The sequence below is a fragment of the Neltuma alba genome, unplaced genomic scaffold (genome assembly GCF_004799145.2).
Source record: "Neltuma alba isolate B1F8T4 unplaced genomic scaffold, ASM479914v2 tig00012201_pilon, whole genome shotgun sequence".
Lineage (NCBI taxonomy): Eukaryota > Viridiplantae > Streptophyta > Magnoliopsida > Fabales > Fabaceae > Neltuma > Neltuma alba.
This window is the reverse complement of record NW_021636740.1, coordinates 241216-265387: the sequence shown is the minus strand read 5'-3', so window position 1 is coordinate 265387 and position 24172 is coordinate 241216. Positions and strand designations below refer to the sequence as shown.

The following is a 24172-nucleotide window of genomic DNA, read 5'->3' as shown; positions in this document are numbered from 1 at the left end:
TACAAGTAAGATACCAAGATACTAATTTGGCCTTTGTTTTCTAATCGCAGTGCCAATTATTTTTAGTATATAATAAGATGGTGGTAGACAGTGAACATGTAAACAAAATGCAACTTTTGGAAATAAGAACCATTGCCACTAGCCCACATGGTTTACATAAAAAAACAACACAACCACGTGGGAATCTCTCGTTTCAAAAGAATATCCCCGGTACAGCCCAAGCTTCCAATTTCACCACCATCTCAACCTCTATTGGCAGAAAGAGCCAACTTCTATGAATTTACAATTTTACATGTTAAACTTACACCCAATCCCACTCAAAGTTCACATACCCTGTGGGATCAGTGCACGGTAAGACTCTAAGTGGGCAGAAACAACATTAATTAATTAAATAGTATTATAGTTGCTGCTGCCCGGAGCCTTTCTTTGATGATCTTAAATGAGGAGATTAAGGTCAGGTGATTGAGATCGCCTCGGTTCCCCTTCCTGTCTTTGTGATTGGGAACCCTGCATTAACCACCAGTAACGGGGATCAGGGAACAGACAAGAACCGAAAAGGAAGGGTAAGATAATACATGGAGACCGGAAATCCTTATACGTGTGTCCGTAGACACACACACACTTGTGCGTTGAAGCATATGAATATACGGAAACAAGTTCAACACCAGTATGGTTCCAGGTTCACTTCACCCCAAATCTTCAACGTGTTCATATTCTCACCCCCAAAAATTTAATAGAAATGTAGAGAAAACAGTGGAAGAGAGAGTGAAGAGGACAACCTCCTTTGGCAATGATGTGGAATTATTGCGCAACTGGGCTTGTGCTCTAGCATGCATGCGATGCTGGTACTGCATTTTCTTAAATTGTTGAAGCCTTGCGGCAAAATTGATTCCGTTATGTGACTGCCCACCATCGAGGGTCATATCACCATCCTCAATAGATTGAGATCCAGACAGTTGATGAAGAATTTGGAAAGGATTCCCGGATGATGTTTTTTCAAATTGTTCACCATTAAAGGAATACGAGGGCACGGCTTTTAAACGAGTTTTCAGTATCTTGAAGGCGGCACTTTGCTGCAATATGGTGTTAAAGGTATAGTAAAAACCTCAATAACATAAAAGCAAACAGTACAAGGCTAACATTAATTTATACATAAAACACTTCTTCACGGTAAATTAATATGCATGCACTCACAAAAAGTATTGCATAAGAAAGCAAACCGATATATTAAAAGATTAAACGTTCAACAACCACGTTAATGTCATCAGCATCGTAGACTTCTGAATGGCTAAAAGTAAACAGCCCAGCCCAAAAATGTGAATGACATGCAAAATTTAACAGAGACATGACATTACAAATACAAAGTAGATTCAAGTATCAACATTCGAAACAATTGTACTCCTCCGGTCCTAATTATAAGACCCAATTGACTTATTTGAGGAGATTAAGGAAGTAAGTTAAGTTGGTTATTTATAATAAATAAGTGTTGTTATTTCTAAAATATCCTTGCTAATTAAGTATATTGGCTAAAACTATCATTATTAGAAGGATTATCTTGGAAAAAAATACATAAATATAAGAGACAAAATGGATTGGGTCTTATAATTAGGACCAAATACAAAGTCAAATTGGGTCTTATAATAAGGACCGGAGGAGTAGATAATAACCTACCCACGATGTTCAGCAACACAAAGGTCAAATTCTGATGGACAACTTAAATATCTATTTTTTGGCAGCAAGATAGCAAACATTTTCACCAAAATGTAGCAAGGGCAGGCATGTCAGTGAAACAACCGGATTGAATGGTTTATCAGAATATATTCCCGAATGGACAAGGCATATTATGCCTCATTGATAAATGTTCCCAAAACCAAGCATGAAAACAAATTTGAGCAACGTCAGAAGTCTAAGAAATCCCCTCCTAGTAAGGAGGGAATACGGATGCAGCCTTACTAGTTAATGCCCCTAAAAGTTGAGTGTTCAAAAGAAATGGTTAAAGTTAATACCCCACAAAATAAAACAAAGAAAGAAAGAAAGAAATGGTTGAAGTTACTTGAACACACCTGAGGAAGCAACATCAGAAGACCGTACAATGATTTAAATAACCATACATGTTTTCCAGGTTCAAGAAGCTGCAAAATTGAAAAACGAGGATTAATGATTACCTTTTTTTTTTGTTGCCACTGATAATTACCTGATTAATCTCAGTACAACTGTAAGTTATTCAAACTATAGTCAATTATAGAAGTATGCCTAATATGAGGATCAAGAGGTATACTTGACAAAGGAAGGAGCAACAAATATAAAAGATGAACTAACTGAGAGTGACTATAAATATTCTAAAATACAATTTGCCACATTGTTCTGAATTTCTTATCTTTTCAAACAGGAATAAGAAAAAATCCAGCCAAAGATGCCGCAGGAATGGCTTCATTAGAAAGAAAAAATGAGTTAATTTTTCATCTCATCAACAAGAGGAACAAAGAAAAAACTCAAATAAGAATGCCGTAATTAGACTGCATGAAGTGGCAACCAATCATCCTACTAATGAGGTCAAATATCCATTTTTTATTTCAAAAAGTAAAAAGAATACAGCAATTAAAAACAAGTAATGTTACAGGAGTGTGTTCGCCTGAAACTGGCCAACATATTCCAATCGCCATATTGAAAAAGAACAAGGGCAAATAAAGTTACCATATGGAAAGATCACTAATAGATGGAATAAATTACAGGGGGCCAAAAGTAGTTTATATAGAGGGGGCAGAAAATAGTGGGAAATTACTATTTCTTAGGCTTGGCATCAAAATCATACAGAAACAAACAAGCACCTCCATTTTAATCATATCCTACCAGACATAGGACCTAAGACAAGTTAAGATGAAACATGGTTTGATCTAGCACCTGCAATCTAAGATACGCAAAGATTGGAGTTTCCAGCAAGCGAATCAACTTATCCAGCTGAACCAAAAATTTAACATTAATGTCCTCCTCTACAAGAGATTGAATCACAGCAGTCGCATGTTGATATGTCTGTTCAGAAGATACAGAATTGTATTACAATACACATAAGCCATAGGCAAACAATCATATATCCAAATAGTATGCACAGTATATTTGTGTAAACGTGCAATAGAGAGCGTTGAAGTGGAAACTTTTGATCATAACCGAGTTGTAGATGCCAACCTGAGCTAATAAACAGAGACTAATAATTGCCATTGGAGAATGGCACCATGAGGCGTACAAAGAAACATATAGATCCTTCCCAGCAGGATTTATTAGAGATTGCTTTAAAAGATCTCGAAGCTCAGATAACTCCGATGAAGTGAGTAAGATCAAATTTAAAGCCTGAAAAATCATGGGGGACAAACGAAGAGGGAAATAAAACCTTGAAAAAAGATTACTAGAGTTTATCACAAATGCTATAAATTTAATTAAACTCTCAGACAAGTTAATACTAACCTGAACCATAATTGATGCAAAATCCAAATCAGATTCCCCCTCTAGTATTATGGATAATTCACGGTACACTCTTTCAGCATTCAAAAGCACACAAAGCCGACGGATTATCAAAGCACCACGCCTAAGATATACAATTTTTCAAAATTTAAAAAATAATAGATATTCAAAATAAAATATTTCAGCAATATTATATAACCACGTGAATACATGAAATAAAGAAAAAAGGAAAAATACCTTTCCAAAAGAGAATTATTTTCCCGGAAACTGTCCACTAGGAAAACAACAAGCTTTCGAAAGTGCTGAGGATCCTCTGCAATGCATGCATGAACATCAAGAACCAGAAGCACAACCTATTCATAAACAAAACTGTTATAAATAAACAACAAATAAAAACTATTACTGAAGTCTCCATAGGTTAACATCACAGCATACAAGAATAACGGGAATTCAAAACAAATTATGGTTAAGCTGACTAAGGCCAAGAAGGCACATCTATATCATGCTGTAGAATTGCTAGGCCACTTCACATTCTTGCACAAGCATCCAAGGCTGGTGATGATAATTTGGACAATAAGAAATACATTTTCAAACGCATTTTCAGCTAAATATTCTTATATATATACTCCTCCGGTCCTTAATATAAGACCCATTTAACTAATTTGATTAGATTAAGGAAATTAGGTAAGTTAGTTAATTATAAGAAAATTAACACATTTTTCCTAAAACACCATAATCATCTTTCTTAATACCCCCTCTCTCTCTTTTACTTAATTATGGTTGAGGAAGTATCTATAGGGGTAATTTAGAGAAAATTGATAAATATGAGAAATGGGTCTTATATTTAGGACCAAAACCAACTCAAGAATTGGGTCCTATATTAAGGATTGGAGGAGTATATATATAACTTGAATGCGTTAAGTTGAAATTATATAACCAGTAAATTATCTTTGAAATAGATATATAGTAAAAAACACAATTTCACCAGCATTATAAGCTCAGAGATCTTAGGAATATATAATTTCATGAAACACAGAAAACAATGCTGTCTACCCTCCCCCCCCCCCAAAAAAAAAACAGGGAGGGAGAGCAAGCTATCATGATAATGAAACTACCTCATTGGATTGATCCGAAAGTGCTTGCAGCAAGGTATAAAATATGTCATCCAGAAATGTCAAAACCTGTTGTTTGGACATTAAAAGTCAACAAGTTTAGATCAATGAAATTAATTTTGCACAAACATTTGTAGAGTGATTCGTATCAATACCTAGAGGAGAGGTTGAGATCAATGAAATTAATTTTGCACAAAGTTTAGAGGAGAAAGAAAAAAAGAGATATCCAATAAATTGACAGTTAGAGAAAACTTGTATCCATTCTGACAGCCATGTCATCATAAAATCCTTTTACCTCCATCAGTATGTCCCTCAACATAATTTACAAAGGAATGACAAGGTAACCTCATATTTTCTTAATTGGACCAGAAATTAAAAACAGGTAGCATCATTATGACTTTAAACAGGATAAATAATAATCATTCTAGATCCTTAATTGCAAGTATAAATGAAAGGAAATCACATAGCCTCCCGTTATTTATTCTTGGAAAAATTAAGTATAAAAGCAACCGAATCACATAGTCCACTGTTTACAGCCAACCTGCGGCTATCAAAAACACAAAGCCTCTCAACCTAATCAAGAACCCATTAGGCCACAGGCAGCAGATTGCCTCCGAAGTCCATACAAACAATTAGTAGGCATGTAAATGAGCTTTAACTCCAAAGGGGCATATCAACAGTACGTCATGTCTACATATTTATAGTGCTTCTTAATGTGTGAAAATGAAAGATGAACTCCAATAATCCAGTCACCTCAGCACGATATCTGCTTAAAAGAGTTGATATCCAGTGCAGAGCTTCAATTCGAGTAGCTTCATAATCACTTGACAGTTGTCTGTTCAGTCAAACCATCACAAAACTCAGTGCAACTTGTTTTTGCTCAAACACAAAGGACCCTAGCTAACACTTTCCAGCAGCTTCTTATGTGCTCAGGGCAAGATTGAAATTCATAATTTTACATTAGCAAGTATTTCAAATTCAAACCTAGCCCTTTCCCAGGTTAGAAAAACTACACCTCCTAGCAACAGACAGGATTGCTCCTACGTCAAATGCTTCTGATGGATCAGCCCTGATTGCCCGTAGTTCTTCATTGGTTTCACGAGCAACCTAATACATAGCAAGATGTTATTTCAAGTTTGCCATTTTCTATAGCTGGTTAGTTAGTTAACCCAAGGGAAAATAAAAAGAATAAAAAGGAAAGAAACCCAGGGCAACAACAGGGTATAGTAAAGCTACCACTCGAATTTTCTCTTCTTTATCAGATATGCAAGGCAAAATGGCTCCAAGAATGTCCGCATAATACGGAACAAGCTGATCTCCACCAAGTTTGACAAACTCATTTATCTGTTGCAATAAGAAAGCACATATGGGGTTGAAATAAAATAACGATGAATAACACTGACACAGGACACATTTTGACAGGACTACCAGCAACAACTATCAAGAAAACAGTAAAGACAAGTCTAAAGAGTTGTATACTCGTAATACCACTTACCCATGTGATAGCTGTTAGTCTAGTAAATTCATCTGGAGATCCTGCCCTCTGAACCAGTATTTCAGCCATGCGACCATAATCTACAGACTTCAAGAGTAGCACTGCTCGAGTCAGAAAATGGCAAATGAACAAAATATTTCGCAAGGGTCAATATAGAAGGAGGAGAGGACTTAGAAGCACAGTAAACCTAATAATGGCTGCAATACATCTTCCTCAAACAAGTATCAAGGAAAACCAATGACAAACATAAAAGCATAATTGATTCTGAATACTGGCAGAATCCCTACTACTCAAACATAAAGGAAAAAAAATTACATTAGCTGATGCTTACTGGGGAGTTCTTAATCTCTTGAAGAAATTCAGATAGAGCTGAATCAGCTTGCTGACGAATTTCATGACTAGAATCACTCAACATATTAAACAAACCTGACAAGTTTATATAGGCTTAGAAGAGTAGAATAAAATTTCAGGAAATTATAAAATTCTCAACCTTCAAATGATAAAGAGTCTACCATCAAGAAAATCAGGAAGAAAGCCCAGCATATCAATATCGGGGACACTGTCCAACACAGTAATCCATCCAACCAAAAACTGACGAACATATGGATTCAGGACATTCATGCGCTCCCTCAACAATGGTATGAATTCTTCAATACTGAAGATAAGGAAAGAGAAAAGGAGGGGTGTGAAGCAGCGCAATTTGCACCAGAACCTATGTATCTGAAATTTTTTTGCCAAACGTAGATTGCTAGATACAACATATAATATAGAAGTGGGAGTACAGTCACCTAAACTGATCGCTTTCAGTCACAATATCCTGTTTCAACATAGGAAAGTTTAATGTTCAGAAAATGCATGCCATGTACCCATATGTGAAATCATCAAACATGTGTTGGAGTTCAGAATACAAACTTTAACAAGCCGATCCAGAAGATGAGCAGCACTTTGTACATTGGCATCTGAGTCTGCAGAAAGCTTGCATAGGGCATCAAAGATCTGGTTAAAGAATACAATAAACTCCCCTCTCACAACCTGAAATCAGGAAAAGACAAGCATTAGATCTAGCAGATAACCAGAACAAAACTGCAATATGTGGGTCACCATAATCAAATCCTAACCTTAGCAATGTTGTACAGTGCTTCACAAGCATAATAACGAACTCTGCTATCTTGATCACAGAAGGACTTTAACACAGGAGGCACAATTTGCTGCCAGAGTGCAAGAATTATATGTAGATAAGGATAGAATAAAAAGAATTTATATACTAAAGCATGTCAAACCTAGATATGCAGCAGTAAATAATAATATTCATGCATGCTTCATGTAGAATATAGTGGGAAGGAGAACCGCCATTAACTGAATAAGAGTGACTCAAATTCGCCATTTGCAGAAGTAAAATTTTCAATCACCCCCTTGTGAGATACAAAAATTTAAGAGCAGCATGGGATATTTTGAGAGACCAATGACATTTGACAGTAACGGGGGGTCAATATATGAACAAAGAAACATCATATATAGATTTGTAATGAACATCTAAAAATAATTCAAACCCTTCAACGCCTAACCATCACCACACTAAATTAGATTACTCCTAATAGTGGAGAGAATAAAAAACGAAGGTGGGATGTTTTTTGAAAAATCTATTACCCAATTCTTGTACTGCAGAAATTTGATATACATTTACGCTAAACCATACAATGTCACAGGAATCTTAACAGTTTCACATCCCCCCCCCCCCAAAAAAAAAAAAAAAAAAACAGAAAAACACCCTTCTCTCTGTTGGTGCACAAACGAGATAAATTCACCGCAAGGCCTAAGCCCCGATAAGCAACCTTGGATATAAATCCAAAACGGTACACAAAAACTTTTGAACAACCCCTCACCTCAAGATGTTGAGCGGCTGCATTAGTCAACCCAACTGTCGCGGCAGCTAGTCCTATCAATCCTCCCTACAATAAGAAATTAAATCAAAATAAATACTAAGGCAAACTAAAAATCAATGACGAAATCAATCATGTCACTTGGAAAAGCCAAAAAAGAAGTAATTTTCCCAACCTTTCGTTGATTTGCTTGTGGCGAGAAAGTATAATCCGTAACCAACAAATTGATTACTGCCGTGATTTTATCATGATCCCCAGCAACAGCGAGCTGCTTCACAACCCCCTCAACCTGTCCAAAAAACAATATAAACCTATATATTAATCTAGAGCCAACCCATAAACCTGAACTCCAAAATTCACCAACATGTAAAAGGAAAAAAAAACTCGAGATGTGCCAGGATTGAGTGGAACCTCAAGAGCAGCATTCTTGCGCTTCTCATAGAGCTTGTCAGCAAGATTGCGGAGCACAGCAGCAGGAATTACCAAGAGAGCATCGGCCATGTCAACGGCCTCCGGATAGAAACTCCTCGATTGAGAAAACAGAAGACGAAAAAATCAAGTTCGTTTTCGGGTCTTTTCCTGCTCCAGACGAAACATTTCATAGGGTTTTTCTCCTACTGAGGGATCAAAATAAAATTAAAATTTCCAACTTCGGAGATTTTGATTGATGTAGAATGGGAATTAGATAGGATAATTGATAATAGATAACCGAATCTCGGATCTGCCAAAATCCAAAATTTGGGATGACAAATTATTGAAATTGAAACCTAGTTTCTGAGGACACTTTGCTTGTCCAGTGTGTTATCTGTATTGTGCTGCAATTTGTTTTTTGCAGGGAGCATTGAAGAGTGATCAGTTTTTAATCAGTGACTGCTCTTTCATTTGCTCCAAGGCGGGGGTTGAAAAACTGCCCGCGGGATTACGCAGTTGCCCTTACTTTCTGACATTTCAATCCTACCTCCGATACTTAATATAAGATCCTGTTTGATTTTTATTTTGATTTTAAATATAAAATCTCAATCCACTTTATCTCTCATGTTTATGTATTTTTTTCCAAGATAGTCCTTCTAATAATTGTAGTTCTAGCTAATATAGTTGATTAGTAAGGATATTTTAGGAAAAATAACACCTATTTATTACAAATAACCAACTTAACTTCTTTTCTTAATCTCTCAAATTAATCAACTGGATTTTATAATTAGAACCGGAGGTAGTATTTCATAGATTATTTATTTATTTACGTTTTTTTGTGACATTATTGACTTACATTAGTATTGTTACACTTTTGGAATTTAATAAAACAAGTTTATCGTGTATCATAAAATCTGGAAAATAAATATTCCCTCCGGTCCTAAATATAAAACCATTTTGTAATATGATAAATACTCTCCCTGGTTCTAATTTACACTATAAAGTGGATCTTATATTTAGGACCGGAGGAGTAATTAAAAATGTGCGACTTTCTTGTCAACAGTAGTATTAGTTATTTCTAAATATAATAATATGGTATTCGTATTTATAAAATCATTTTTTCCATTTACTCCTTGATTGATATATCCTTTTTATTGCCAGAGATAATATCCCAGAACTTATCGACCCACTAAATGCAATTTCCCGTTATTATTATTATTTTTTGGGTAGAAACGAGGGCTGAGCCTGAGATTAAATTAAAAAACTTAGGGGGGATGAAGTCCCATACAATCATCGGATAGCTCCTAAATGAAGAGGACAAGAATCTAAAACTGAATTAGAAGAAAGCCCTTGCTTAGCTAGTGCATCAGCCAACTGATTTTGTTCCCTGAAAACATGAGTCACCTGCACATCCCATGTATAATTAAGCATGTTCCAGATCTGGAAAAGAGGGAGGCTGCTACTGCAATTTCCCGTTATTAGTTTCACAATCTTGCCTTGCTTAGCGAGTTATTGAGCAATGAACAGGCCCAAGAAAAAGTCCTAACCAGTGAAATAATGAGCTCGATTCTTAAAATTCGTTCGGATTAATTTTTAAACGTCCTCAGTGCCAAGAAGTATTTTTGAACGTTGAATCTAAAACATGTTGTTGATTACTGAAAGGGCCGGGGGCAAAAAAAAACAAAAGAAAAGAAAAAACACAGATTGGAGGTCATAAGCAACACATACATGTATCAACAATTTCCGTAATGTTAAGGATTATACATTCAAATAAGCTTTGCTGAACAGCCTACAAAAATGGATCGAATACAGAGCAGGCACTTTAGAATTTCTATTCTGAAAGCCTCCAACATGTTACTTTTTCTCTTATAACTTGAAGATCACATGACTACACCTAATATGAAAAATAAGAAATCTATTATTTGACAAAAGCAATTGATACAACATCAGGACTTGATTGATAAGGAACAGAGATCAAAAGCGATCAAAAGAATAAGGACTAATGAGTGATTCTTCAAGTTCTTTAAAGCCTCTGTAAACAGCTTCCGTCTGACTCTGTGGAAGGGCCAATCTTCGCACTTCAGTCATATACCTGCGCGTGTACACCAAATCAATCAATTCAGGGCTGCATCGGCTATACCAAAATTTTAAGTAACTATCATCTTGAGATTGGAGGAGCCAACAAGCATGTGAGATAGGAAGATACTTGTGTAGAGTTCTTCAGGCATATACTATGAAATTTACCGATATACTTGTGAAAGAATGGTGACACGGGAAGAGGTGTTTTGAACCAATCATCAGGGAAAATCAACATCAAGAATTGAATTAAATCAAACGTCAAAATTGGGCAAATAAATATGAAACGGAAGGTTTGAAAAATCGGTAGTTCCAATATATTATTGTATTGGATCGTTAGTTCGAATATATTATTGCATATGTATTGGAACCACGGGATAGCCAATGACAAGCCGATAAGAGGTTGCTAGAATGAAAATTATATCCAGAAGAAAATACTCCAAGTATGGACAATTAAGAGAAACAGATGGATGTAAAAACTCAACCTGTTTGCCGCGCTAGCAATCTTATCCCGAACTCCTTGGTTAACAACAGTTCTCTCCAATGAGAACCCTCCACTTAGTATTAAGGATGCCCCAGTGGTACTGGTACCAATCCTCTGTGCAACTACAGACATTGCCCACTCACGAAGTACCACTAGTATTGATCTCAGCATCCTTAGTCTTAGGTTTGGTGAAGGCAATATAGCCCCATTCGATAACAATTGATCATATGTGTTTAAAACTGGTTCAGGAGCACCTTTACAAGCAGAAAGAAGGGCTCTTGCAACATCTTCATCTCCCACAGATTCAGCACCTGAACTCCACCTCTCCTACAGAAAAACATTTATTTATTAAATCAGAATCAGAGAATTCTCAGATATGAAATGCGGCCGGCAGAAAACAGAAGGAAAAATAATAATTGCAGAATTAGATTTACGGTAACAATTATTGAAGTTGTTAAAACGCTTGAAAAAGATATACCAGTGCTGCTTTCTCTAGGTGAAGACAGATCGTCTCGAGTGGTATAACAGCTCCATCACCTGGATAAATGCGTGGACCAACCCTTTTGAGTGCAGAGCAAGCTTCAGCAATGCCACCTCTTGAAAGAGCTTGATCAATAAGCCTAGCCCAAGTTTCTCTTAAAATGTTGCTGTCAGCATCGCTAGAGTAATTGGCAAAATACAGCATCTCCAGGCATATCTAATAAGAAAAGTAAAAATGACCAATAAAAGAATAAAATTCTGGACTAATATAAACAATGAAACTGACAACATAGACCTTATAGCCAAGAAGAGAATATAAATTACCTCCCAGAGCTCAAAAGGAACAGCATATTCATTATATAATTGTGTAATACTCTTTACATCCGATGATAGCTCTTTGGCTTTTTCTCGTGCCGCATTTGCAATATTAGCATCAGCAGTGTTACCCGTTTCAGGAACTAAACCATTTGGGACAGAATCAGACATCGCAGGTATAACCTCTGATCTGGATGCAACAGCCTCCAATTCCTCTTTGATTTTTATTTGAAACCGAAGAACAGCAAGCTTCCCCTCAAGCAAATCTAGGAATCCACTGTCAATGGAACCCCGTGCAGAGCTAATCAAACCATCGCTATTACTAGCACTCTTTGCCTGTAAAACTGCATTACTCAGGTATTGGCACCTGATTTTGACCCCGGAAAAGAAAAATATATCAAATGATAACCAAGCAATCAGATCAAAACAACTATTTTGGTTTTTTTTTTTTACAAAAAAAAAAAAGGATCCAAACAACTATAACATTACCGAAGTTTCCACAATTATTATGACAATTTTAGGAGATAATATTATTCAAAAAGAATGGGTACACCGAGTATATCATCTAAAATATGTAATATTATGAACTTAGTGAGCGAGGAGTCAGAAACCAAGAGACAGCGGGCTAAAGATAGAGCCAAAAAAAGGATCTTTCATGTATAATCCTTCATAACCTTGAATTTTAGTAGCTCCAGTGCGTAGATGATAAGATCGCATCACCTTTTGCCATCAAAACACACAGAAGAAGACATAAAAGAGTGTTAAAAAGGGGGAACTACTGGTCTAGAAGAAAATAGGACCAGATGAGACAAACACAAAAAAGAGAGAGAGAGAGAGAGTCAAACTAGGTAGTCATGATGGGGGGAAGAAGTTAGGCAAGTTGTCAGAAAATTGGGAATGGATGTATAAAAAGAGAGTTGGCAAGAACGAGACGGGAGTATCTTGAAGTGTGACTTTGGCCTTCGGGTGAAGAGTGCCAACCTCTCCAATGTCCGGCAAATCTGCATGTGCGTGTGTTTTTTTTATTCTGTATTTTCTGTCGAGTGAGTGGTAACTGGTGTGTGCTTGGTATCTTTTGTTCCTTGTCATCCTGTTAGTGATACTGTTTGTGTTTGTAATTTTTGCCTTCCCGATAGATATGGGTTTGTCTTAAATCATCATTTCCTTTGTAGTAGTATTATCAATCTCAAGGGTTCTACCATTTTGATATCTGAGTAGCCATGATTCTAGGAACTCTGGGAAATCTAGGAAATGTAAAAACAACAAGGGCATTTAAACTAGAAAGCCGATTAACCTCTGTTCCAAAGAAGGAACACCATCAGCAAAACGTCTCTCAGCTAGTCTTAGCAATGCATGAGCTGCCAGCATATGCTGCCGCTTCAAGACATAATATCGTGCCAACAATTCATAGTACTTGATTTGATTAGATGACATAGGTGCTCCTGATTGCCTCAGGGGAGAAGTTGTGGTGGACACAGCACGAACCTATCAAACCCAAAAATTAAAAAGAAAAAAGAAAAGACCATGAAGATTAATAGAATAACAAAAACTTTTAAGAAATATTTAAAGAAATTCAACTTATGAGAACACTCCCTAGCTCCTGCATGCAACAAAATAGACAACAAAGATTTTATTGCCCCATATATGCACCCTTCAATGACCTTAACTAAGTTAGGAGAAAGCAAATCAAGAATAAATTGAAAGAGTATGCAACCTCTTGTGCAGCTTCACGACCAGAACTTTGCAGAAAAGGCAGCAAATCAGGACCTCCATACTCTAACAACTCATTCTCAAGACCCAAATCAATCATAGCTCGGTATAAATATTCATGGAAAATTCGATCAGGTGACTGGACACCAAGTTGAACTATCTGGCATATATATTTTTTCCGAGAGGCTGGATCAAGAGTGGATTGTGAAGCAGCAGATCTGATGGGGGAACCAAATTCCTTCTGCGGCACACCACCCTTTAGAGACCGCAAAGCATTTATAATTATTTCATAACACTGTTCGCGCTTTGCAAGTGCTTGTTCTCTGACAGTTGCATCAATTTCATCATTATAAGCATCACCTGCGGGGTCCAGAGCCTGTGCCTTTTGAAGAGGCAAGCGCACCACAGCTTCATAAAACCTGCAATCGCCAGGTAAATTTGACTCAGAAGGCTCTCAAATCAGAGGGAATGATATTTAATGATATTTTCTGTAAACAGAGAGGGTGGGATGAACAGGAAAGAAAAAACACCTCAAATCCTCAAATCGTTTGGAAACAGTCCGTAAGTCAGCAGACTCTGGAACTTTACTTAAGAGATTGAATGCTTCCCTTGCTAGATTCTCCTTTTCTCCAACATCTATAGTCACAGCAGCTCTCTCCAAAGCTTCCACAGCTAAAAAGAAGCTGTAATCAGACTCCTTATAATAGCTTGGACAACCCTCTCTTAATCTCCCACTAATGTCATCTACGGTTCCCCTGCCATCAGGCCCAGTATAATACTGGAGCAATGCATGATGTCAGATTAAAATCAGAATTACTGATGACACAAAATTTTATAATAGAGAACCTTAGTGGACGTTTAAACTTAAAAGTTCTGTGCACAAAATTTCCTCAAGGGCTTCCCTAAACTGGCTTTACCTCCATTAGAGCAGATATAAGTCTCGTAGCAAGTCGATCACCATCTTCAGAACAAACAAGTTGATGAAATGTTAATTGAACTAGTGCCTGTTGTAGGTTGCTATCAAATCCCTGAACCAACCGGGTTACATGATGCTGAGAAAGAAGTTGGAGCAAAAACAGTGCTTCACCAGATCTAAGAAGTAACTGCCTAATGCATTCCATTGCCCTCACCTGTAACACACCAAACAAAAGTGAGAGACTAAAATAAATTATTCAACATATCAAACAAAGGGAAAAGCCGTTAGGCATCAGTTTACCTCCATGGCAGCCAATTCTGCAGGACTATATGGCAATCTTAGCCTTTTATTGGATGTTCCAGCCCCACTAGATTCCATATTTCTTGAATACGTGCCAAATAAGTTTCTTACCATATTCCGATCATCAGCACCTAATGCAGAACCATTACCATATAGAATGGAACCACTTAGATCTCCTAGTCCTGCAACGCAACCATAAAGTCCCCTCCTCTGGTTCCTTCTAGATCGCAAGAATTTCTCTAAAGATCGGATTCTGAGCTCAAGGGCTTGCATAGCCCCAACAGAGAGTCTGCAAACAACCACCCCATTTTCTGCCAAAGTTCCTGAAGGACCTAAGGTGCCCTTTACAACCAATACAGGAAGTTCCCATACAGGAAAAAGTAATCTAGTTGAACACAAGCAGAGCCCTTCATGTGCGCCTGAAAACACTGGCTCAGCCTCATGTACAACCTGCCCCATGCTGAATCCACCAGCTGCAGTTCTTGTGTTTGACAATCCACTGCTACCTTCAAGTTGCGGCATTCCAACAAGTCTTGGGTCCTCAAAAGCATCAGCTGCCTTTTCAGCAACAGCATTGTTAATAAGATTTTCTGAAGGTACTATTCTTGCAGCTAGCATTAGACACATAGCAGCTGCCTCGCCAGCACCAAAACGATTAAAGAAGTCTTCTAAAATTGATCTTGGAGAGTTGGACTCAAACAACAATCTTAGAATGTCCACTGGCCTATTAAAAACTATTTCCATCATGCCCACAGTGCTAAAGATGACAATTCTCCTCCTTGGCAATATATGCTGGGTTGAGAGGTCACCCCTTGCCCAGAGTTTGCCAGAAGCCCTTTCACATAATTCAACTGAGTTCTCATATCCACCAAACTCTACTTCTGAATATAGGGACTGAACTGCAGACGCAGTTTCTGGCAAGGGTAAGACATCTGCCACAAAAAGCATTCGACCCTCAACTGGTAAAGAAGATACATATTCCCGCAACGCACGAGAACTCCTTGTACTTGTCCCTAAATTTCCTGACATAGATGATTGTGTGCTTGAATCTCTGTTCAAAACAAGGAGCGAAGACATGCTCGGAGGTGATGCATCAGAAAGGACAAGAGTCCCAGCAGAATAATAGGCTGACTCAACTTTCAGGGAGAGATCCTCATTCTGAGGTCTACTTGCAAGAGATGTGGCTCCAAAGGTGAGGCCACTAACACCCCAAGGAGGAGCAGGCCTTGTTGTGACAACCTTTAAACAGCTTGGCCTATGATGGTTAGTGTTGAACCCACTCAAGCTTCCACTAGAAGGAGAAGTAGATAGGTACATCCTCCTACCATCTGATAGAACAACAAGAAGATGTAGCCACTTTGATTCAAGTGTGGACAAAGGTGAGATGCAAACAATAGATGGCTTCGGTGATCGACTTGAGCTTCTTGGTCCTGTTGATTGTCTCCCTCCATAATGTGCATCCCTCTGGCTGACAAGATTCCTTTCTTCAGCCACTTTCTTTAGTGAACCATCACCATTAGGTCCAAGGACATAAACCTGAAGCTTCATTTCTTCAGTTCGTGCATACAATATTTGCCTCTCATTATCAAAAACCATTTCAATAATGGGGTCAACAGCTCCAAAATTAAATACATTTGGTATAACCCATCTGGAAACAACAGATAAGACTGACTTACTGAGGAATTGTGCAAACAAACTTGAAGTTGCAAAAATGTATTTCATTACAAACTATATATGGTTATAAGAGGCCACTACTTACCTACCCTAGGTTTAGGGCACACCGTAGACAGGAAGGAGGAACTCATGAGGCGAGTCATGATACTGAACAGATTTCAGAAACGGGGGAAGAGGGTAGCAAAATAAGTGGAGATCATGGAAAAGAGGAGGATGCATGGGGCTAAGCCACAAACTACTCTATTTAACGACTTAGCAGGATTTTAGGATGTCTCGTCGCTCGTGCTCTATTTTATTCCTGTTATTTTATTTTCCTAGTCTTACAATTAGCCATTCTAATTTCTTTTCAAGGCTATGGGTTGGTAGTTATTATTAGCATTTTGAAGATACTCCTCGACTATTAGAGCAGAAAAGTGAGATCCTTGCTTTTTCCATTCTAATAGGCTGTTCCTAAATAAAGGTCCACTTTGCATGTTTCATACCCTACCATATGGTTTCAAAACTAAAGAAGCTTTAGATCGCAACCAAGTGCAAAAGTTAGTGACATAATAAAATATTACAAAGCACAAAGAACCTTGAAATGACGCTTCCCAAACCAGCAGTGAGGCAGACTTTTCTACAACGTTTTTGCCAGCCTGACCCAGTGGAATAAAGGAGCTCATATATATGGCCATCACGACCAGCAAGGAAAATTCGACCCTTATCAGTACATGCCACGCAAGTCATTGTGACACCATCAGATGGTACTGTATAATCAGGCAAAGACTGTAATGAAACTTCAGAAAATGGATCTGAACCATCAGTTCCTCCAGAGCAGCAAACTCCTACTAAAATCAACTGACCAAAAAAAAAAAAATCAAGTAGGAAACTAGGATGCCATCCAAATGAGGTCTGGGAAGAACATGATTCATAGGACCCAAAAACAACCATCATATTTAAAATATATTTTGTAAAAAGTAATTATGTTATGAAAGCATAGATCAACACTAATAATGGAAAGAGCATATTCTACTATTCAAATAAAAAGCAGGCAGAATGACCACAATAGCTGCAAAGGCTTCTAAGAAATATATTTCCATTTACCATCTACAAAGGCAGAATCGCAGAAGTTATTCTTTTTTTAGGATTTCCTTCAACGGATTTCTCTCATTGATGTAGAATGGAATCCAAGGACCCTGTTACCACTAGGTTATTACTCTAGTTCTGCTTTCTTTATAAAAAAATTTTAGAAATTGTTTTCCAGAATAATTAATTCTAAACTCAACCAATTGCATTTTAAACCATGTTTTCAACGAAAATGAAAACAGTAAACAACAAAACCAAAAAGCGCAAAAAGTTCACCACCCTTTCTCTTACAAAGAATCCAGCAAATTTTTAAATCAATGAAGAAACATAGTCTTCAAGTTGTTAGTATGATTGTCTGAACAAAACACACATAGATAAGATGCTGCTCAGGTACTAGATAAGCAATTAAGAATTGACAAAATGACAGATCCAGAAGCCTCATTGTTTAGCACATAGAAAGTCATTGCATGAGAACTAAGGTTAAAAGCAATCAATACCTCCACAGGTGTTGCTAAAATTAAAAGATATTGGATAGCTTCAACAAAGACGCCTGGCTTTGATTTTGCAAGACCAACAGCACAAATAGCTTGTTCCTCCCCACCATATTCAGGACATTGGCCATCCCTAAGGAAGGAGAAGTATTAGATTATAAGAAATAAAGCACATACAAAGATGAAACTGGTTGGAAAACTTCAAAATATTTTATTTTAGAAGACTATAAAAAACAAAACATGGATAATTTCACATCTCTTGGTCACTTTATGAACATATAATTTGTCCTTCACAGTTGTTGGACTTGAACAACTGTCAATAGGTTCGCCACAACGACATGTAATAGCTGAAATTTCTTATTGAGTGCAGACATAGCAAACAATCTGACAAGCCTTTGGCCACTTTCACTCACTTCACTTCAGCCAAGACCGAAATCCCATTGGTCAAGGTGACATTCTTTGCACCAATAGGAGAGGGGCCAGAAACTAAATTTCCCTCACCAGAACAACATAATAACTTATATTTTAAAAAGGGAGAACGGTATTTTGATCCCTTATAAAGGAACTCTTAAAACCTTGGCCCCCAATTTCCAAAAAAAAAAAAAAAAAAGGTTGTTAATATGGCATATCATAGTTGCCAATCTCCAAAGGATCATGTGTTCCAAGATATCAAAGTGTCAATAATTATCTTAAAAGGGACCCAAATGTCATTATCCCTTTAAAAAATGTGGCTTTGTCAATACTCTAAGCAAAGCCCAGAAACTAAGAATAGAAAACCCATCAAACTTTAAGGACATGCGGACATGCCTCAGATCATCAAACACACCAAAAAGCCCATTCCAAATATAAAAAATGCTGGGAGTGTCAAAATAAACAGACAGAGATTTCCATCCGTTAAGTCCAAAACCTCAATAAAAGCTAAAGATACAATAATATCACAATAGCAAACATCTTGAAATAACAACACGGGACATGAAGGATGAGTAATTATATATTACATACTTGGATATATAAAGCCAACAAAGCAACACATATTCTTCCTCAGAATAGACTTCTGGGTGAACAATTTATCCATATTATGAGTCTCAACAAACAGTTAAGTAGAATACCATAAAGTGTAGTGAAGAATGCACTGGTGGCAAACCTTCTCCTAATACAGCAATTGCATATTCGTTTGCTGATCCCTTGTTATACTTAGCACTTAAAAGATAAAAAGTATGACAGCATTGGTTTATCTATGTAATCTTAGACTAAAATTAATTTGTATAGTGAAATGCCAACCCATCATTGAGGTCCTCACCACTTATCAAAACGCCAAAGAAACAAGGAATTGTCCACGGATGCCCATGCCCGACGAATTTCAGGAAATATTCCACATAAAGCAGTTCCTTCCCCACCAGCTGCATTGTATCTCTCAATGAGCACAGGAGGCAACTCCCAAGTATCCACTACCTCAACTAAAGAGGGCCACTGAAATAGAATCAAATAACACATCAGTAATCATATAGTAGGTATGATACTCACACAGAATAAGTTATGCAATTATCTAAATAACAGCAACATCATATTACTTACAGAGTGGTAGAGTAAAAGTATATAAGTGAGCATCCAAAGCTTTATGAAACGCATAATTAAGAACATATAGAATAGGCAGAACTTGAATAATGAACTTAAACATATTCCTTCATCAAGAAATATACATAATATTATCTCCAGGAAAAGGGATAACTCATCAATCATGAGAAGCATTGCAGAACCTAGATTGTCACACAAGTTCTAGTTTTCCCTCAAGTCTTTCCAGAAAAGAACACTTGACATAAAGATTATTGAGTGAGCAGCATGCTAAGAATTTTGATCATTGATGAAACATGTTAAGAATTACCTTAAGATTGCAAACATTCTGAGTTACTAAAAATAAATTCCATAGACTGGCTGTGAGAACCATACACAACACCGTTCAATGGGTAATAGGAAGCCATCAAGTTCATGATTGTGTCACAAGTCACCACTCTAATTTTTCTCCACCGTTTCATAGTCATCCAAACCTGTGAACATCTCCAACTGCCTCTCTGTTCCATTCCCTTTCACCTTTCTCTTCTCAATCATATTTGAAACAAACCTATCGAACTCTTCCTTCCCATATGTTTCTACAAAGGCGTTGCATTGTCATCTACTTCTATAAATTGGTATTCTTAATGCATTTTTGTTATTTATATGAATATGGCAGACAATTAAATCAATGCATTTGCATCAAGAAACTTGTCAATGATCTAATACATGTTTCTGTTTTCCTTTTCGGCATTCAATTGTTTAAAAAAAATGAAATCACTTTGATATTCACCTAGCAGTACGACAGTTAACAAAATAACAATAATTCATGTAAATGTTCGGATCATGCAAGCATATTCTTGCTTAACGCAGTAGTGATAACTCAAAATTTTTCAAAGGAATCTTACTTCTTATAACAAAATAAAAGATTCAAGCTTGTCCCGCTGCTGGGAAATTTATAGCATACAATAAACCGTCCTTTGTTATCGATATAAACAGAGTATAAAGTTCAATGCTGACATTTAAAACTTGAGTCTCTCTAGTATCGGACGGGAATGCAGAAGTTACCTCTTTCGGGTGAGCTGAATATGGATGACTGGCATATCTGGATGCTTCTAGCGATTCTTCGAGGTCGAGTTGCGACGCAACTTCTCGCCCAATGCGATCACTCACAACAAGGCCCGCATTTGTAACATCACGCATCACAATCTCATCCTCCAAGACATCCCGATGAAATCCACACAGCACTAAGGAGAGCAGCAGCCGAAGAACTTGAAGTCCAACTCTCTTATCTGAAATTGCTTTTGGTTCCCCGAAAAACAGAAATCGAGCCACTACTTCAAATTACAGGGAAGAGAAGAAAGTAGTGGTCCAAGAGGGACGAATGAAAAACAAAGTAGGGTTTTGTGAAGGTTTTAATTACTGACCGTGGCGGGGAAGCGAAACTATTTTGATTATTTGGGACTGGAATACGATCCTCCCTTTTCGCTAACTAAAACATCCAAGTTGCAACTTTGTCTCTCCATTGTAGTTTGCTTTGTTTTTAAAAATCTAAACCCTTAACGGATGTCTTTCAATTAAAATTGTTTTCATCTATTTAATTTTTTTAATTACTTGGAATAAATCTAATTTTTTAAAAAAATTAATTATTCAATTCTAAGACTTAACATGGTGAGTACAATTTATCAAAGTTTTGGTATCTCATCACTTCATATGTTTTTTTAAGAAAAAATTGTTGAAAATTCGAATTGAAATATTTATGACTCAAAGATACTTGAAATGAAAACTTTGGTCTTTAGTTATCAAAAAAACTCTGGTCTTTAAGTAGGCACAATTCTTCTTCAAATACCTGCAATATATTTTTAATTTTGTACAAATATTTTATTATTATTTGCCTCTAAAATAGGACCTGTACAAAAACTATTACACGTATTTAGTGATGAATTTCACACAGTTAAAAAAAAGTTACATTAGCTCAAGAAACTGAATCTTTAAACAAATTTTATATACCATTAAGTAATAAATATTTCAATGGAAGGTTTTTATAACTTCCCTTCTGTTAACCATGGTTCCTTTTTAGACTTGAAATTCATATAATTTTTTATGCTTTCACAATTTACATATATTTTGATGAGATTAAGAATAAAAACCGTAAAAATTATAAAATCTTATATCGAGAATCATGACAACACTTCAACCGATTTTGACAAAAAATAATTTACAGATGGTAACAAATTTTTATAAAAATTCTTGACTTAGGATTTTACAGTTTTCATGGCCTTTTTTTTGTAATTTTTCAAATATTAAGATGTTTAAAAAATAAATAAATATTTTTTTATAAAAGTACTTTTAAAATTATTATCTCCATGATATAAATATAAACATGTGTCCGGTTCTCTGTTGTAGACGAAGTTGAGAATTGAAATTAAAGCAATTAAACAAGATCAATGAGGACTCAATGTTTTCCAGTTTACAGGAGTTATCACTGATACTAATAGTATATAGATGAATTAAAGTGCTTGTCTATTGAATGTTTAGTCGAAAATGAAAACATAATTTAATAGGAGACTAAAAAACCAGAATGAACTAACAACTCCATATCCATCACATTTAAAATAACTCAATCGCAATTAAACACAGGGCTTAATTCAATCACCCTTTTACCATGTAAGGATGTTTCATTTATTTTTGCAAGCGAATTTTATTGGCAGATTGTGAGTGTGCTCGTACTTGATGTTCCAGCTCATAGTGTCCGAACTTGATTGGCTTGTTTGGATTAACGAGAAAAGTTTCCATTAATTTTTACAAACGAAAAGTAGCATAAGATATTCATATTTAATGCTCAACGGTGACTCGATCTCCAATAACATGATATATATGCTTATAAAAACAGTTAATTAGTGTGATATAATTTATGTTTGAGCATGCTTCTTATTTAAATGATATGTTGAGAAATCAGTTTCACAATATTTAAATATGAAGAAAAGCTATTTTCTTTTTTAAAAAATTGCTTCTCCTTTAAAGCCAATTCTTAGTCATAAGTCATTTTTCCCAAAAACTACTCCAAACATTTTTAAAAAACTACTCCTCTAGTCTTAACGTAAAAGTTGTTGTTGATCCTACATGTAAAACATATTTCACATATTTATTAATTTTTTCTTAAACTAATCTTATTTATATTTTCTCAACAATAATTAAATGAGAAAAAAAGGAAGGAATAAAAGAAAATGATCAAGGTGCTTTAGGAAAAAAAACATATCATATTAATTAATTTAATTAACATCATTATCTACTTAAATTATTAATTAAGCCTCAACTTGAGGACCGGGGTTAGTACTTCCTCCAATCTTATTATAAAATCTTGTTTATAGTCTATAAATAATATCTTATAATTAGAACCAGAGATAGTATTAACTAAAACTTTTGCTTGAGAAGGAAGGTTTTGAGCCTTGGAGCGAAAAAAGCTCATACTTTCAGCAGGCAACCCTCCCACATTGTCACTAAGCATATTGTCTCAGCAAGTCACTATAAACAACCGAAACATTATAAAGCCTCTTCCCCCCCCCCCCCCAAAAAAAATCCGGCACGACTAGAAACTTCTGAATACCATCCAACTCCGCAACATTGGAGCTGCAACATGTAAGCTTCTTCATCGAGTCTTTGTTAAATGAATCTTGAGTTTATTGTCAATTATGTCAGAGAGACAAGAAGACTGAGAGACTGGGAAGATACCTGCTCATGTCTAATTTATTATCCTAATTAAAAGATTCGTTTGGTATTTGCAATTCACCGTTTAAGTGAGGCACGTGCAAACACGCATTTGACCATTTGGCTATGTCATTTGAAACTGGTGTACCTAATTTGATTAGCCACCTCGTGACGGGGATTGGGGTCATTTGATGACTGCAATCAGAATGCCATTCCTTTCTTGGTTGTCTTTGCAGTAAAACATATGGGATTTGATTGGACTGGCAATATCAGAAAATTTAGCTGAACCTAGAGTAATTGTTGAAGTAGTGATTGGATCATCACCCTGAAGTTTGGCATTTTTTTATTTAAGCCCAGGTTCGTTTCTTGGTTCTCTGGATGCTTCCTCTTCGTGGCACCACAAACTAAATCCACGTCATTTTCACGCAAATGGCTGCATGTCTCGTCTCCTATTTCCCTCTGCAGTTCACTTATCTCTTCTTGCCCACCGCACTTCAAACCTTCTCTTTTGAGTATTTTGGTTTTGAACATTTTGGGGTTCAAGTCTGCCCAAAACTCATCTTTTATCCATTAAATCTCAAAAAGACAAGTTTGTGGGAAATGGGGGCGCTAACTTTCCTGGCAACTCATATTTTATGAACTTCTCAATAAGTAAGAGATATTAGAGCTTTGATATTCTAAAGGCGAATCGTAGATTCTAACCCGTGAAACCTGAACAAGATTACCTACTAAGCGATTATTTATTCTGTTGCCATGGATAAACTGCTAGAGTAAATCTTTGCAATATAATAGGCAAGCCCCAAAACTGGGTACAAAACGCAGGTCGTCATCTTCCTTGGGACGCAGAACAAGATAGTTCTGATATTGCTCAACCACTGTGACAGAGACAGAGTTCTTCAACCGCCAGTAATAAGACATAATGATTAATTACTCATAAATTAAGCAGCAAAGATTTCATTGACTAAAAGAAATGCATGTCATCCTTGAAATGTGAAAAGCATAAGTTCAAGAATTTCAGTAAAGATGCAGACAAGACGCTGGATGTTGACTT

General features: G+C 36.4%; 2 protein-coding genes across 2 annotated transcripts; both read right to left on the bottom strand.

The window, feature by feature from the left end:
- On the bottom strand, positions 1-8751 carry LOC114724887 (protein VAC14 homolog). Its single transcript, XM_028911341.1, has 20 exons — positions 8355-8751; positions 8119-8232; positions 7947-8012; positions 7182-7271; positions 6976-7095; positions 6852-6880; positions 6576-6718; positions 6395-6489; positions 6064-6150; positions 5805-5912; positions 5584-5675; positions 5322-5403; positions 4572-4637; positions 3694-3809; positions 3460-3580; positions 3184-3345; positions 2902-3030; positions 2064-2132; positions 780-1073; positions 1-507 (listed from the first exon to the last, which is right to left on the bottom strand). Exons 1-20 carry the CDS (start codon positions 8442-8444, stop codon positions 436-438), a joined length of 2145 nt encoding a protein of 714 aa, XP_028767174.1. The 5' UTR covers positions 8445-8751; the 3' UTR covers positions 1-435.
- Positions 8752-10058: 1307 nt separating this feature from the next.
- Positions 10059-24039, bottom strand: LOC114724814 (nuclear pore complex protein NUP155). Its single transcript, XM_028911269.1, has 14 exons — positions 23928-24039; positions 20482-20747; positions 19166-19335; positions 17872-17998; positions 16884-17146; positions 14636-16283; positions 14337-14549; positions 13950-14197; positions 13424-13838; positions 13004-13194; positions 11719-12076; positions 11393-11611; positions 10916-11241; positions 10059-10446 (listed from the first exon to the last, which is right to left on the bottom strand). Exons 1-14 carry the CDS (start codon positions 24037-24039, stop codon positions 10329-10331), a joined length of 4674 nt encoding a protein of 1557 aa, XP_028767102.1. The 3' UTR covers positions 10059-10328.
- Positions 24040-24172: the final 133 nt, after the last annotated feature.